This window comes from Xenopus laevis, chromosome 1L (assembly GCF_017654675.1).
Source record: "Xenopus laevis strain J_2021 chromosome 1L, Xenopus_laevis_v10.1, whole genome shotgun sequence".
NCBI lineage: Eukaryota > Metazoa > Chordata > Amphibia > Anura > Pipidae > Xenopus > Xenopus laevis.
The window spans coordinates 188,349,632-188,367,917 of NC_054371.1; the positions used below are offsets into that span (position 1 = coordinate 188,349,632).

An 18,286-nucleotide genomic window follows, 5' to 3' on the forward strand; every position below is an offset into this window, starting at 1 on the left:
TTCAGGCTGCAAACTGGCATACAGATCTGAACGTTTGCGGCAAAATACACTAGCCACAGTCCAAGTTTATATCCTCCACTGCACAAGCCTCTATAACGTGCCTGTGCACTCCATATGCCAGTAACGGTGCCAGTCTTGCATATCTTAATGAAGAACGCCCTAGTAGCAGCTTATTGCGCACTACAACTTACAGCACCCACAAGGAATATGGCACACGAGCTCTGCATGGCCACAACTGAACCAGCAGCTACAGCGGGGCAGAGAGGTTGAGATCCACACCGGTACCAAATAGGCATCAACTTTCCAGGGAAGACAGGAAAAAATTATGGGGGGTTGGGAGGTAATTTTAAATGGTCTTCCTGTCCTTTCATATGCGAGGGGAATTAAACCATTAGTGCCCACCGCCAATGCAGAAGGACACTAAAGGTATAATTCTCTGGGAGTTGGCAAATGTTATCCACCCCCCCCCCCAATGATCATCACTTACTTACCCGAGACCAAAACATGGTGCTCCTGTTCACTGAAAACTGCTGTAGGAGCACCATGCTTCCATAGTAGTAGTAACATAGTAAGTTAAGTTGAAAAAACACAAGCCCATCAAGTCCAACCTCCCAAGTCTATATATATATATATATATATATATATTGCCAAGAAGGCAATCGGACCAGATCCTGGATCAACTTGTACCATGAGTTATCTTTCATAACCCTGTATTCCTTCATTTGCTATAAAGCCATCCAACCCCCTTCTTAAAGCTATCTAAATGGAACAGATGCCCTTTTGTCAGCTGGAAGGACCTACTGATCAAATTTGTCTGACATGACCTATCCTTCATTAAGCCATGCTGATTGTTGCTCATAATGCCATTCACTAGGACAAAATGTTGATTGTGATCCCTTAACAAGCCATCAAATAATTTGCCCACCATGAATGTCACACTTCCTGGCCTATAATTGCCAGGCTGAGATTGTAAACCCTTTTTAAATATAGGATTGACATTAATTTTCCTCCAATCCATAGGTACCATAGCAGATAAAAGCAAATCTGAGAAAATCATAAATAGGGGCTGGTCTAAAACTGAACTAAGCTCTTTAGAACCCGAGGGTGTATTCCATCTGGCCCTGGTGCCTTGTTCACTTTTTAGTAAAGCTTTATGATCTATATCCAGAGTCAGCCACTGACTAGATTGAGCTGAGCCAACAGTGCAGGAACTCCGACTACTCTATTCTATACACTGAAGAAAAGAACTGATTTAGCTGTGTCTGTTACACATTTTTGGGTTTAGTCTTAGAATGTCACAATGTGCTCCTAAATTTCATTGCCTTTCGGATTGCTGTTTTACAGCATTTATTATAGTGTTTATGTTCGCTAAATGCAGCTTCTGTCCCCACAGACTTTATATTCCTCTCTCTTCATTCTTATTAACTTCTTTACTTCTATATTAAGCCACATTAAAGGGGACCCGTCGCCCCCCATAAAAATCTTCCAAATCCTATTTTATCACATTAACTTTAATTACACTGTATAAATTATTTGAATTTTTTTCCTTCAGTCTGGGATGTCCTAATTATAACAAGTAGGCAGGAGCCATTTGTGGACACTGTTATTAAGGCAAGCCTTGCATCATCTCAGAATCTTGTTTGTGCACCAGAATGGGGGACCCGATGTCCATGCACTGGCTACACAATAAAATGGTAAAGAGAATGTGGGGAGAGCAGTCACATCTAAGAAGAGGAGGGGCAGGCAATATTTAATTGACAGTTTAGATTTTCAAATGTGTTTACAACAGCTATGAACACTTTAATAAAAAATAGAATTTGGATTTCATCTTTAATTTAAAAAGGACTTTTATTACACAGTTTTTATGTCTGGGTGACAGGTCCACTTTAAAGGTGGTTCTTGGTGCTTCTACATTTACTTCTTAAAGGAGAAGGAAAGCTACAGAGGCATTTTATTGCCAATAGATTAGTTGCAATAGTGCAAGCTAGAATGCTATATTTATTCTGTAGAATGTTTTACCATACCTGAGTAAAAAGCTCTAGAAACTCTCTGTTTGTTTAGAATAAGAGCTGCAGTATTAATGTGGTGTGACATCACTTCCTGCCTGAGTCTCTCCCTGCTCTGGGCTCAGATTACAGTAGAGAAGGGAGGGGTGAGGGGAGAGGAGCAAACTGAGCATGCTCTTGCCCAGGGCAATGAGGTTTAAGCTGAAGGCAGGAAGTCTGATACAGAAGCCCATGTGTACACAATAGAAGGAAAGAAATGCAGTATTTCTTTTGACAGGGGACTCAGAGCAACATTACTTTGGGGGTTTACTGGTATATTTAGATGGACCTTTCTGATAAGGCTTACTTAGTTTTAACCTTTCCTTCTCCTTTAAGGGCATAAATTGAGAACAGTAACGATCTAATATAATTTTGAATGATCTGTTCTTGGATCCTCTTTGTAGCCCTGGGCTGGGTGCACTTGCACAGTACAGTGAAAAGCCAGCTTCTTGTTCTTAAGTTTGGCATGTTAGCCTACTGTGCACACACACCTGGACCAGCTTGTAAAGCGTATCCAAGGATATGATGCTGATGGCAGCAGCACGGCGCTCCTACAGTAGTAGCCAGACCTGGTACAGAAGCACCAGTCCAGGGTCTCAAGTAAGCAATTATCATCATTGGGTGTGCCTAACATTTTTCCCGCCTACTCGAGATGATACCCTTACTTTCTTTTAAGATGACAAGTTATGCAATCACTTTGTTCCATTGTGAAGTAATGGATTCTTGGACTGGTCAGTGTCTTTTGCACCTTTGTTACATAAGCCCATCTAAATCAGTTCCCAGAAAAAAGGGTGTTTTTCCCCCATTAAGTTTAAAAAAAAAAATAAAAAAATGAATATTTAAGTAAAAGTGAAATCAGTAAAACAGTTTATTAATGTAAAATGTAAGGTACAGTTATTAGCATTAGGGTACAAGCATTTCAATGAACCAATAGAGTTCTGCTGTAATGATGAAGGACTGAAGATGGTTGCTACTATGTAATGTATACAGGTCGTACATAATTTATGTACTTATGTTTTATACACACATTTCAGGATATGAAACATGTACAAGTTATACTTTTTCCAGTAAAAGTATTTTTATATTCATCAAAATAGAAAGAGGCCAACCCTAGTAGTATTGCTAAAATAAGTACAGGTATAGGATCCCTTACTCGGAACCTAGATATCCAGAAAGCTCCGAATTACGGAATGGCTGTCTCCCATAGACTCCATTTTATCCAAATAATCCAAATTTTTAAAAATGATTTCCTTTTTCTCAGTAATAATAAAACCGTAGCTTGTACATTTGATCCCAACTATGATATAATTAATCCTTATTGAAAGCAAAACAAGCCTATTGGGTTTATTTAATGTTTAAATGAATTTCTAGTAGACTTAAGGCATGAAGACCCAAATTACGGAAAGATCCGTTATCCGGAAAACCCCAGGTCCCGAGCATTCTGGATAACAGGTCCCATACCTGTAGAACCAAGGAAAGGGAAGAAATTCCAAAAGGCACCCAAAAAGGTCTACAGTTCTTAACAGATGTCTCTCATAATAATGCACTTTTTACATAATTTAAGACACACAAACTCTGGTTAAATAAAGTCTGCAGTTGAAGCCAAGTTTCCTCAAGATTCGGTAATAACGCATTGATTTCATCCAAAAGGATTGATTCTGACGATATGAACTTTAGATGTAGCTGGAAAGAGCAGAGGATACAGTTTAGAGGAAAAGAACAAAACTGTTGATAAATTCAGTTCTTCATACAGCTCTTTGTTCATGGTAGACATCATTAACAATAATAAGTTCATTTATTCTTATTAAAGGGGCAGTTACCTTCAGGAACAAAGCAAGATACGCCTGGGCCACCTCAAAGTCTTTCTTCGTATCCAGCATGCTTTGGATCATTTTTAGGAAGCTTTGCATCACTTCTATTGAACCTCCATTCTCAGGTGCCAGGTTCCGTAGCTCTGTGTCAACACTAGACGGCCCCATTTCCTTTATTGTTTTTAATGGAATGCTATCTGAAGAGTAAAAGCATAAATATATATTCTTGATTTTCACTAAACACAGAGAAGTGAGATTAAAAGCACTTTTATTAAACACCTGATATTACTCTCCTTTACTCTTCAGAATTACAATGGGATTAAGAAAAGGAAGAGAAGACAGTCAAAGTTAAGTTGGCTATAGACGCGAAGATCCGATTGTACGAATCCTCAATTCATATGATTTTCGGAAACGTGTGTGGAGAGTCCAGACATTTTTGTCCCATGGAGTTTGGTCGATCAGACAGGTTAAAAGATTTCTGTCGGCTGCCGATAATATCTCTGCATGTATTGCCGATATGACGATTTTCAGTGGGAGACTGTCACCAGCTTTGTCGGACATAAACTTTCATACGATTACTGTCAGGGGCAGAACATCGGCTGATCTGTTCTTTTACTACTTTATTTAAACTGAAGGTTAGTGGCAGGTCGGGAGATGGGGAAGTCCGATCGTTCGAGGATTCAAACAATTGGATCTTTGCATCTATGGCCAGCTTTAAACATGTCCTATTAAGGTCCTTATCTGTAAACCCCGAGACACTGAGAAGAATTGGGCAGGGAGGGGCTACTGTATACACAGCTCCTTTATACTAACTTCTTTCTACAGGGACAGGGCAGTAGCAAGAGTAAAAACAACCCTTTTTGTACAACAGATTGTAATTCTAAGATCTGAAACACGTCCAAATTCAGAAGCACTGTACTAGTCCTTAAAGGGGAACTATCATGAAAATTAAAATTTAATATAAGCTTCAGCGTACTGAAATAAGAAACTTTCTCCTCATTCTGTCTTCATTCATACTGGCCTTCCTATATATTTAGCTTTTTTCCCTATTAATAACATTGGGGCCAGGCCGGTAAAACAATGGCCAGGTGGCAACCATATTGTCAGATGAATGATCCAATATATCTTATAGGGTGGCACCTTTTGCCTAGAAGATGTATTAGAGCTCACTCACTATTAATATAAGCTTCAGCATACTGAAATAAGAAACGTTCTAAATACAACCAATTAAAAATTCTGTACGGTTTCTGAAATTATCATCCTCGCTATCCCTCTCTAAGCATCTGTTTCTCTTCATTCACTCTATTAATCACTAGAAATCATGTCTCTCTACATGTAGAATTTGTGCCAAAAGCAGTTATTTTGTGAGATTGTGTTTGTACTGGAATCAGTTATTTGAGTGAGCTCTAATTCATCTGCTAGGAAAGGAGCCCCCTATAAGATATATTGGATCTAACAGTCAATGAATATCTGACACCAATGAAGAGAAAGAGATGCTGAGAGAGGGATAGTGAAGATAAAATAGATTATTTTGTAAACGGTATAAACATTTTTTGTTTTTAGTAAGTTTATTTCAGTATGCTGAAGCTTGTATTAAATTTTCATTTTCGCGATAGTTACCCTTTAAATTCATTCAAAGTTTCTCAGAGAATGTCCTATTATTGGCAACGTTTTAATTGGTCTTCATTTTTTTTTAAATATAGTTTGTTATTTGGCATCCTCTTTGCAGCTTTCAGAAATGGGTTACGGACCTGGCGGCCAATTAGAGGCTTTATGTTGAGTCTATTGTTCTGCTTTCTCTGCTACTTTGACTGTATAAAGCAGTTTCCTTCCTATTGAGCATTACAGCAATTACTCCAAGCAGCAATTTTTTTAGCAACAAAAAGCTAAATAATTAAAAAACTGGCAAGACCACTTGCAAATTGTGTTAGAATATCACTGTTTAGATCATACTAAAAGTTGATTCAAAGTTAGCCTAGCCCTTAAAGCTGGTTCTTATGCAGTCCTTGTAAGCAAGAAGTAAAAAAGGGGAACATATTCCAGACAACAGCAGGCACATGATGACCACAGCTCCACGGTTGCCATTTGGATTGCAGACCCATCAACACCAACCCCTGACATCTTTCTATCCAGTATCCATCTTGTGTCTGCCCCCAGGTATTTTGCAACCTTAACACACTTAAATTATTACAATGGTTTATGTTAGTCACACAATTTTAAGGTAAAACAGTAACCGCTACCACTGTGAAATTATGGTTTTATAGCATTCGATTGGAAAAATGTTTATTCCAGCAAAACTAATTTTGAGGTGAGTTCTCCAAGAACAAATGAAGGGATTATTATTGAGCACCAGTTAGGACTCACTGATTTGATTGTAGAACTGGGATTTTACCACCGTTGATACATTTTTTTTTTTTTGAGTTACTCTACGTTGTTCTTACTTGCTGTAAAACTCTATTATTTGCACTATAGTGATGTGCGGGCCGGCCCGATACCCGTGGCTCAGGCCGACCTCTCACCTCGACCTTCCGACTTCTGGGTTGAGTTTTTGACACGTGCCTCTCGACCCGCCCCTTTTGTGACGTCATTGGTTGGGCGGGGCGTCGCATGGTCTATAAAAGGAACCCGGAAGTTGGGCTTGGGCGGGCGCTGGTGCACTACTCATTTTTTCCCCCTTTTGCAATCTATTATAGCACTGGGGCAATGTTACTAATCTTATTCAAGTATCGAACTATGCAGAACTCTTTTTTTTATGCCACAAACCGTAACCTGAATGAAAATTTTTGCCAGTAAAATATATAATGTATGTCTGCATGGAACATGAGTTGTTGCCTGCAGACTGTAAATCAGAATTAGATGCATAGTTCCGGTGATTAAAAACAAACAGGTTTGTAGAATGCAAATGCTCATTAGTGTGTACTTACAATTTTGATGAGTCAGGGCTTCTTCTAGCTGAACAAAGAATGGCGACTTCTGTTCGAGAACCCCAAGGTTTACTATTTTGGACTATAGAAGAATAGTATATTATTACATAAGTTCACTCACGGGGAAAATAATTTAGTGAATATCAAATTTATTTAGATGACATGGCAATTTGCTTTAACTTATATTCAATAATAAGTTAATGAAGTCTCAAGGTTAGATGCTCAACATTCCGATGAGTAAATGCAGCTTTACCAGCAGGCTTCTTGCAACAACTGCAAATGATGCTCTGAATCTAAACTGTAGACTTATCCAATCCTCATAATAAGAACAAGTCCTTAGCCCCTCTGCCTACCCAAAAAAAAAAAAATGGTTGAATTTTTTAATGAACATTAATTACCTGTGGTGCTTCATCTTGTGCAGCTGATGCAAAGCGTGGTACAAGTCCAGGCAGAGTTGGAATAAAAAAAGGAGCAGATTTAGGCACTTTGGGAGGCTCTTTAGGTTTGTTCCTTTGCTGTGGAAAAATAAAAAAAATAAAACATTTTATCTGGCAAGCATAAATAATTATAGTAATGCTTCAAACAATGTTGTAAGCCTTTTAGGAAGTAATACTTATGAAACTGACTCCGTTCTAATAGCCTTTAATATAAACATTAATTTAATAGATCTAAAAATATTTTTAGAATGACACCACTTTATTTTAATAACCCTGATATTAGAAAGGGATCCCTTACAATGCTTCTGTAAGGGAATGGTCTATCTACATACCTTAATGATGTCAAGGTTTAAGAGATTCTTCCATCTTGACTCTGGCAGTAAAGACAATGTCACAAGCTTCTCTCCCAGTTGTTCTGGAGACTCGTACTCCATTATGTCTTCATTTGTGCTTTCAAATGTCACCACTGTTTCTTCATCTTTATATGAAATAAGTACAGAATACATAAACTATACATAAGGCAGTTTAAGTAATTTTTTAGAATATTATTAGGAAGAAAATACTCGATTAAGGTATGGGATCTGGAAAACCTGTTATCTAGTCCTGTCCATTATAAAGAGTATGTTCACCTTTGAGTAAACTTTTAGTATGATGTAGAGAGGGATATTCCCGAGACAATTTGCATTTGGTTTGTATTTTGTATTATGTGGTTTTTGAGTTATTTAGCTTTTTATTAAGCAGCTTTCTAGTTTGCAATTTTAGCAATCTGGTTGCTAGGGTCCAAATTACAGATTTAAATAAGAGACTGGAATATGAATAGGAAAGGCCTGACTAGAAAGATGAGCAATAAAAAGTAGCAATAACAATAAATGTGTAGCCTTACAGAGCATTTGTTTTCTATATGGGGTCTGTGACCCCAGTTTGTAAGCTGGAAAGAGTCAGAAGAAGGCTGCAAATAATTCAAAAACTATAAAACAAATAGTAAAGACCAACTGAAAAGTTGCTTAGAATTGGCTACTACATAATATGCTAAAAGTTAACTTAAAGGTGAACCACCCCTTTATACAAGTAATTCTAATTTCTAAAAATTATGAAGTTCGTTGTTCAGATTTTGTCTATTGGAATCTTTTGTGGGGGTGTTGGCTAAATTCTGAATTTGGTGATAGCTTGTTCTCAATAATGTACAGGTATTTACATGCACTGAAATATTTTCTTATTGCAGTTTGTTTAAGTTTGTCTGGTTTGGTTTCACGTTTCAGATTGTTGTGTAGCATACATTACCTTCCATTTCATCAGCACCACCAGGAAGCATGACAACAGTAGGCTCAAAATCAAGAGGAAGCGGGCGTAAGGAAATCAAGGAGAATAACGATTTATTGGACCTGAAAATTATATAAATTTCATTATGACAGTTTTAAAAAAGCAAAAACTCACCTTATAAATAATTAAGCAGAGTAGCAGAGACTGACATATCAACTCAACACATTTATGGAATTACTTGAACAAAATACAATTCCCATGATATAAAAAAAATAAAATAAATTTATTGCTAGAGTGTACAAATTTACCATTGCAATTCTTTGATTTATCAACATAAATTGTAAGAATAACTCACTTACAGTTACTGGAAAAGGATCCCTTAAATTGCTTAAAATCTTTTTATAGAGGGTTGTTCACCTTCAAACACTTTTTTTAGTTCAGTTTGTTTCAGATTGTTCACCCGAAATAAAGACTTTTTCCAATTACTTTCTATTTTCTATGTGTGACCGTTTTTCTAATATTGAAGTGTAAGTTTAATTTTTCACCCTTTTAAAGCAGCTCTGGGAGGGAGGGGTCGCCGACCCTCGAAACTGTTCTAAATTGATACATTTAGTTGATACATTTCTTATCTTTGTCCCTGCTGAACAGAATCCCAGAGTTTCATTAAAGGCAGCTGTTAGAATTGATACAATAGTTGTTAATACTTCAGAGATGCTGCTGAGAAATGTATCAACTAAATGGTGCAAAATTGTAACAGTATAGAGTCTGCACCAGACTGAAACACCAGAGATAGAAACATTCAACATTTAAACTTAGATTTAGGAAAAATGGTAAAAAATGGAAAGTGACTGAAAAAAGTCTTTATTTCTGGAGAGCAGTCTGAAACCAACAGAACTGAAAAAGTGTTTGGAAGGTGAACAACCCCTTTAAGTCGGTTATTTTTTATGCAGGTTTCTCTAAATATGTATTCACATTGCAGCTTGTCCTTCACTGTAGAGTCCCAGCAGTGGGTCAGGTACCCGCAGGTTACCCGCAAAAAACGGGTCGGCCCGTGGGTCTTCTCAATAACGATTTTTACTCCTTTTTTCTGATCACGCCTACTTCCGATGTCACTTCCGGTTTACAATGACATCACTTCCTGATTCTAGATTGTCAGTGGGTCGCGGTTGCAGGTTCCAAAAAATGGACCTGCGCAGGACTCTACTTCATTGTACAAGCTTTTTGGAAAATCTAGGTTGGCGACATTGTAAATATACCCCTCTCTATCATGCACGCCCCATAAAGTGCAGGCACAACAGTATTGTCATTGGCCAAAGCTGTACGGATATCACTGTTAGCATTAACATCAATGACAGTGCAGTGGTGCCTTAATTTATGGCGCATACATGTGAAACGGGGGCATTTGCATGGGTGCTGATCTAGATTGAAGGAGGGGGTATTGTGAAGGAGAAGCTGCAATGTGCAGTTATACAATGCACATAGAGAAACCATGCATACAGAAATGGATAAAAAACAAGTTACCGTATGTGTTCACTTTAATTGTATATGAAAAGGTATGAAATATCTATACACTGACTTTCCTCAGTTTAACTAAGTGAAGGATACAAAAGATACCAGTGCTGAGATTACACAATGATACTTAAAAAATTACTATAAGGTACCACTCTTAATTAGGATAAACACTGCCCCCACTTGATCTTAATATTGCAATTAGCCCGTTTTGTATCAAAGTTCTAGTGCATATATATTAATAAATATCTAAAAACTAAGTGAAGTGTATTTGATAGTACCTTAAAAAACTGTAACAGTAGTGCTGGGTATAATTATAATAACTTAGATAGATTCCAAATCATTAAAGTGCAGTGCAAATAAATAATTGTCCCATATAATAGTAATTAATAAATAGTAAAATTTATTGTGACCAATTAAATATTTCAGGATAAATTAATTCCAATGGACTCAGTTTAACTGAAAATAGTGAGAAAAGGAAAAACAGAGAGGGTGGAGTTGTCCCCAAAGCTTCTGCCTATTTATTTTCTAATCCTGGGACACCACAAAGATGGAGAAGGCAGGGTAAACAGGACTGTAGCAGGGGATTTTAACTTGCCCTAACTTGCAAGAACCGTCTTACCCTCCACAAATCACTGGTCCCTTGGGAATCTCAGTGCGGGATCACAATAGAAGAGAGGAGACTGAACCGATTGCCAGTTAGTCCACACCCACCATGCCCGACCAATTTCTTGTTTAAATAAAAAGCTTTTAAGCTAAAAGTTTTTTAAAACAAAACACAGCAATTGTTCCGCCAACGCGCATTTTGCTAATTAACTTCCGGGTTCTACGTCACTCCCGAAGTCACGCGAGATTGCTGTCACCTCGCATACCCTTAGATTGCGCAAGCCTGGAGGACGTCAAGTGCTACCCCAAGTGATGAGATCAAACTGCGCATGTTCCCTCAGATGGATAGGTAAAGTGAAGGATAGGTAAAATCAAAGAAACATATGTTTAAAAAAAAAAAAAAAAAAAAGCAACTGCCAGGTTGATTCCAGTGTTTTTTCCCCAAAAAAAGATCAAAGCTACATAAAAAAACTTATTTTCAGTGTTATAAGAGAGCAATTCACATTAGATGTTTTTTTATGAAAAAAAATGACACAATTATATCAGTACAAATGCTTTTTGCCAAGGGGGAAAAAAACAAAATCTTACCACAAGTAAATTCCAAGATCATCCACATGAGCTGTGGCTAGAAAATCCCCTGTTGGGGATAAAGTGAGACTCACAACTGCTGCATCCAACAAAAAGCAATCGATAAGGCTGTGGGGAATAAGGAACAGACTGAGAGAAGTGTAAGGCACACAAATATCTGCAGAAAACAAAGCTGATGTTAAAAAAATCTGGTTTCAAAAACAGAACTATTATAAGTTATCTTACCATCCAGATGGGAGATCCCACACTTTGACTGTACAGTCCATGGATGCAGTTAACAGCCACCGACCATCAGGACTAAAAGTCTTGCAAAATAGAGAATTCAAAAAGGTCAGAATTAAAAAGGAATACAAGTATGGGATCCATTCTGAAAACCAGTTATCCAGAAATCTCAGAATTACAGAAAGGCTGTCTCCCATTCTATCCAAATCTAAATTTTTAAAAACGTCTTCCTTTTTCTCTGTAATAATAAAACAGTCGCTTGTGCTTGATCCAAACCAAGATATAATTAATCCTTATTGGATTCAAAACCACCCTATTGGGTTTATTTAATGTTTACACGATTTTCTAGTAGACTTAGGGGCAGATTTATCAAAGGTGGAGGTGAATTTTTGAATTCAAAAAATTAAAATTTCAAGCTATTCTTTGTGTACTTCGACTAGGAAATAGTTCAAATTCGAAAATTCTAAATTTATCATGTACTGTCTCTTTAACAATCTGACTTCGACCATTCATCATCTAAAACCTGCCAAATAGCTGTTTTAGCCTATGGGGGACCTCCTAGAACCTATTTGGAGTGAATTGGTGAACTTCGAAAAATCTTAGTTTTTTTGGGGGAAAACAGATTCGAATTCGATCGATTTTGCTATTACTTAGATTGGTACAATTCGAATTTCGCCGAACATGGACGATTCAATTGAAAACAGACCTATTCGGCCAAAACAAACTTCGACTTCATTTCGGTTGGTCAGTTTGAATTTCGACGTTTAAAAAAAAAAATTCGACCCTTGATAAATATGCCCCCTTAAGGTATGAAGATCCAAATTAGGGAAGGATTCATTATCTGGAAAACCCCAGGTCCTGAGCCATCTGGATAACAGGTCCCATACCTGTATAAAACATTTGGCAGGTGACAATACCGTAAGAGAGAATTCATTATCTTAAAAGCATTAATGAAATCTACTGAAAACACCTTTGTATTGCAGACAATAGCAATCACTGTTGGTAAAATGGATTACCCACATAATTGTGCATAATTTCCTCAGACGACATTTCTCCCCATGTGACCCCCTAAAGGGCTAGTGATTACACTTGGTAAATGATACGGTTATCCAGATAAAATATGAGAGGATTAGGCAAGACGTTTAAACACGGCAGATCATCGGCTGAAGGTTTAACAATGCAGCTATAATTCAGTATTGTATGAAAAGGATTACCATGTCATTTATTTTTCCGTTGTGCCCCTGGAATCTTCTCACCAGTCGCCTTGTTTCAATATCAAAAATGTTTAAGGTGAAATCATCCAGGGCCACTGCAAGCATAGCACTGTCAGATTAAAAAGAATGGTTAAAAACTCAGGAAACGACCAAAGTATTATTGTCAGTATAAAAGTAAATAAGAGACACAAATAGGTGTCTATAATAAGAGTGCATACATATGTCTCAGAGCATGAATGCACCACAACAAAGGTCCCTGAACAATGTAGATCAAATGCCTTACACTGCAGCATGAGGAAGTGCAGGTGAACGACCTTAAAGGGGAAGGAAACCTCCTCGGCGCTAACCACCCACCCCCCCCTCCCGTGTATTGCCCCCCCTCCCTCCTCCCCCCTGGCCTACCCCTCCCGCTGGGCAAATGCCCCTAACTTGTTACTTACCCTTCTGCGCAGGTCCAGTCCAGGGAGTTCACAGGCGACATCTTCTTCCACGCGATCTTCTTCCTGCTTTGACCGGCGCATGCGCAGTAGGATCGTTTCGCCGGTACGATCTACTGCGCATGCGCGTGACTTTTGGCGCATGCGCAGTAGATCCGTACCAGCGAAATGCTCCTACTGCGCATGCGCCAAAACGCCGGTCAAAGGAGGAAGAAGATCGCGTGGAAGAAGATGTCGCCTGTGAACTCCCTGGACTGGACCTGCGCAGAAGGGTAAGTAACAAGTTAGGGGCATTTGCCCAGCGGGAGGGGTAGGCCAGGTGGGAGGAGGGAGGGGGGGCAATAGACTGGAGGGGGGGAGGGGGGTTAGCGCCGACGAGGTTTCCTTCCCCTTTAAAGCACAGATTATGCACTTAGACCAGGGCTGTCCAACTGGCGGCCTGCAACCCCCCCTTCTGTGGCCCCCCACATTCTGTGTCTGCTTACCATATGTAATCTTTACAAGGTATAACTACATAGATTAACTGGCCCCTGCATTATTTAAACCTCAAATTCAGACTCTAATCCCCTGTATTGTTCACACCTGTGATCCCCCTGTATTTTTCACACTTGTGATACCTCTGATGTTCACACTCTAAAACCCTGTACTGTTCACACCTGAGACTCAGACTGAAACTGCCCACATTGTTCACCTGTTCACACCTTATTCAAAATGCTAATGGGGCACCATTGTATGTAGTACATATTAAAATGATAGCTTTCCCTGTCTCCTGCTCTGTTCTGCCTTCCCTCCCTGTGTGTGCCATTCTCTGCTTGCCCAGTGTTGCTTGTGTGTGCCATTCTCTGCTTGCCCAGTGCTGCTTGTGTGTGCCATTCTCTGCTTGCCCAGTGCTGCTTGTGTGTGCCATTCTCTGCTTGCCCAGTGCTGCTTGTGTGTGCCATTCTCTGCTTGCCCAGTGCTGCTTGTGTGTGCCATTCTCTGCTTGCCCAGTGCTGCTTGTGTGTGCCATTCTCTGCTTGCCCAGTGCTGCTCGTGTGTGCCATTCTCTGCTTGCCCTATGCTACCTGTGGAACATAAGCCTGTTAGGGCTTTGTTCTTGGGGTTTGTTAGCATTTGGAAATTGTTGTTAAGGGCCCCTAAGGTGTTTAATCATGTGTTTTGGGGTTGTTGTATTACACAGGGTAGGATGAGGCATATGGATTTAAGAGTATGTTTTTAAAAGTTCTTGTGGTAATATGGGTGTGGTTTAAAGTGGGTGTGGTTTAGCATCAGGAGCTTCTAATTTTTAACTGTTAGGCAGGGACGGAAATTTGCTGGGACTGGTGAATTGGTGGAAGGGTTGGTGCGGGGTACTGCGTTACGCCGATATTTACTTAATTGCACTTTGCCCGCCGGTAATTTGCGTCCAGATTATGGACTAACTTCAAAGGAAGGGTGGTGCGGGAGGAAGCGGGCAATGCTCTCGATACTGGAAGGTCACTTCCGCCTCTTATTACTTTGTTACCTCTCTCCAGCTAAAATACAGGGGGCGATGTGAGTGTGAAGGGTGGTGTGGGAGGAAGCAGCCAACATGATTCATTATAATTTGACAATTCCACCTCGCAATAACCTCACTCGAATTGTCGCCAATGGTGGCCATTTGCATATGCATTTGACTACAGGCATCTCAAGTGTAAGGTGCTAGTTGTGGCACCTGTGCTGAACGGCAATCACACTAAGCTCACTATCTATGTGCCTACACAACCCTAAATACCACCCGTTCCGCTCATGTACCGAGTTTCACCAGCATTTACTGCAGTTGAGAACGGTGTTCAGTAACAGTTATTACTGTGGTTAAAACCCATACCACAATCTTAACTTTTGTATACTGTTCACTAGCTGTTGACTTTGTGTCTAATCAGCTACCTTGCCTAACCTTGCTTTTAATACACACATATTTTGGTTGATATTAATTTTAGGTGGTCACAAGTAAAAGTTAAGTTTTATTCCTACAACATTGGGATCTCAGGTTAAAATAGTGGGAAGGTGCAGTGACATGGGACACACTTTTTTCTTCCTTTCTTAAATTCCATATATCATGTGACCCTGCACACCACTAATTTGGTTGCATATCTCTATCAATGGATGATGCTACCTACTACCTTTTGACATTTCACAAGTCTTACCTTTCTCGGTGTAGCAAGATTGCAGTTGGTGGAACACTGAAACTTGCAGTCTGAATTAATTCCTTTGTCTTGAACTTCCAAAATTTGATTAATTTGTCACTTCCAGCTGTGATGGTAATTTGATTTAAACCATCGACAACCACTCCTCTTATAGGGCCATCGTGTGCTGAAACCAATTTACAATTAAAGTTATCAGTATTAATTCAAGAATAAACAACTTGTATGTATAAACTGTTTTCACAAGACAGACGCGCATTCCTATAGTTTTGAGTTCAATTCCTATAGTTTTGAGTTTCTTCTCTTGGTTATTAGAAGTATAACCACCTTTCTTGCTTTCCATGCACACTATTGAGCCATTACTATAATTCTGCCTACTCACTTAAAGGAGAACTAAAACTTAGAAATGAATATGGCTAAAAACGCTATATTTTACATAATTGACTTATTGCACCAGCCGAAGGTTTCAGCTTCTCGATAGCAGAAATGATCCAGAACTTCAAACGTGTAACAGGGAGTCATCATCTGCGATACTCACATGCTCAGTGGGCTCTGAAAAGGTCTTCACAAATTTACAACCTGAAATAAGGTTTGTCTGTAATATAAATTGATGCTACAAGGCTTATTATTACATTCTGATGCTAGTTGCACTGGTTTATGGGCGGACATGTAGTAATTATCTGTATTAAGTAATAATCAGCATTATATTGTGACATTTCTGTTCTACATGTACAGTATATTGGCAGTTGGTCCCTAAACTCAGGTAAGCAACAGAGAACATGTGCAGTGAATCAGCAGAAAAGAAAATGGGGAGCTGCTGGGGCATCTTCAGCGGCACAGATTTTTAATGCTAAAAGGCTGTGGTTGCCTTGGGCTGGTATAGAAACCCAAAACATAATGTACAACATTTCTTGCCTACTTCTTTAGTTAGGCTTTAGTTCTCCTTTTAATGCCTAAAAATGAATATGGCTAGAAATGCTGTGCCTTCTATATTAAACTTACTGTACCAGCCTAGATGTTCATCAGCCATAATCACCATCATATTTGTGATTATTGCATTGCTATGGAGATTTATAAATCCTGTTTGACCATTGCTCAAATAAAAATCAAAGAAACAAAATGTATTTCTAATGCACATGGGCAGCAGGTTACTTTATATGGATTTATGGTGTATATGGGATTTCTTATATTATTAATAAAGGATTTTTATTAAACATTGATAATTGTTTTAATGTACTATGCATATTTTAATTCTTTGCATATATGGAAATAATCCATCTAGGGAACTGCTAGAAGTAAACATATATATATTTTTTTTTTTTTTTAAAGTGGACCTGTCACCCAGACATAAAAAAACTGTATAATAAAAGTCCTTTTTAAATAAAACATGTTCTATATTTTATTAAAGTATTCATAGCTGTTGTAAACATTTAAAAATCTCAACTTTCAATCAAATATTACCTGCCCTCCTCTATGCCTTAGGCATTATTCTGATGAATGTGATTTAAAGTTTAAAGGAATTGTTCAGTGAAAACTGGGTAAATAGATAGACTGTGCAAAATAAAAAATGTTTCTTATATAGTTAGTTAGCCAAATATGTAATGTATAAATACTGGAGTGACTGGATTTCTAACATAACAGAACATAGCCCAACTTCCTGCTATTCAACTCCATTGACTGGTTACCCTGGTTACCAGGCAGTAACCAATCAGAGACTTGAAGGGGGCCACATGGGTCATATCTGTTGCTTTTGAATCTGAGCTGAATGCTGAGGGTCAATTGCAAACTCACTGAACATTTATGTCCCGTGTGGCTCCCCTGACTAGCTCAGAGTTAGAGAGCTGAATAGCAGGAAGTAGTATTCTGGCTATTATGTTACACATCCAGTCACTCCAACCTTTATACATTACATTTTTGACTAACTAACTATATTAGAAACATTTTTTATTTTGCACAGCCTATCTATTTACACTGTTTTTATTTTCACGCTGAACTATTCCTTTAAACGCTTGTAAGTCACCAAGCAAACACGCGGTGATTGTAAGAAGCAACCCGACACCCTTTAGTAAATTCTGGGAAGGTGTGAAACTATAACAACTAACAACCCACTACACTTAGATTCCCTTTATGCTGCATTCTTGTCTGCCTTAGCTTTCTAGCGCCGACTCATACAGATTTTAATATTGCAAATCCCCACCCGAGGAGAAACGGAAATTACCGTGTCAGAACCAAAGGGGAACCCTGGGAACTGCGGTTAAACTACTACCTAATTATAGAGGCGGGGCAGACAATTACTTTCACTTTCCATTCAGCACTTCCTAGATGTCACGGCTCTCCCCCCATTCAGTTCTGTAACCAGGGCATGGGAATGGACATCAGGTCCCCCATTCTGGTGCACAAACAAGATTCTGAGAGGATACAAGACTTGCCTTAATAACAGTGTCCACAAAATGCGCCTGCCTGCTTGCTATAATTATGAATTCCCAGACTGAAGGAAACAAGAGTCAAATAATTTATACAATATAATAAAAATGTATTTTGTTTGACTAATGTAATAAAATAGGATTTTGATTTTTTTTTTTTGGTTGAAGGCTCCCCTTTAAACAAAAAAGGCTTAAAAGGTGATCAGACATAATTATATTTACCTTTTTCTTTACCATAATGTCCCCTGTGAATCGCAGACTGGATGTTGAAAACATCAACACTGCCATTCGATAGACCAATCACAGTAAAATTACCACAGCTTGTAATTTCAACAGCCTGTGGAGGTAAAAGAAAAAAAGCTAAATGCATCTATACTCTGCAACTAATAAAGGTCATAAATATACCTTAAACTATACAGCCTCAGAATGCTCCCATATAAACACTGTAGAGTCTCTCTAATTCTACTGCTTAAATACGACTTACATTTTAAAATGTAATAGCTGTTTAGAACTCAAATTTCAAAATGGGGTGGTGTAATAAAAAGGCACTAAGTTTGCCCAGTAGCAGTAACCCATAGCAACCAATAAGCAGGTAGAATTTACTGGTCACCTGTTTAAAAGCAATCTTATTGGTTGCTATGGGTTACT

General features: G+C 38.6%; 1 protein-coding gene across 1 annotated transcript in view; it reads right to left on the reverse strand.

Annotated features, from left to right (window-relative positions):
• Positions 1 to 2,889: 2,889 nt before the first annotated feature.
• The window catches only part of wdr36.L (WD repeat domain 36 L homeolog), a gene marked incomplete at its 5' end in the record, with an annotated part of 46,538 nt that continues 31,141 nt past the window's right edge, over positions 2,890 to 18,286 (reverse strand). Inside the window, 11 exon segments of the mRNA NM_001097834.1 lie at positions 2,890 to 3,728; positions 3,866 to 4,053; positions 6,781 to 6,862; positions 7,179 to 7,295; positions 7,550 to 7,695; positions 8,499 to 8,599; positions 11,181 to 11,288; positions 11,406 to 11,485; positions 12,617 to 12,725; positions 15,219 to 15,384; positions 17,861 to 17,975. Coding sequence (NP_001091303.2) covers positions 3,579 to 3,728; positions 3,866 to 4,053; positions 6,781 to 6,862; positions 7,179 to 7,295; positions 7,550 to 7,695; positions 8,499 to 8,599; positions 11,181 to 11,288; positions 11,406 to 11,485; positions 12,617 to 12,725; positions 15,219 to 15,384; positions 17,861 to 17,975 — 1,362 coding nt within the window. The 3' untranslated portion in view covers positions 2,890 to 3,578.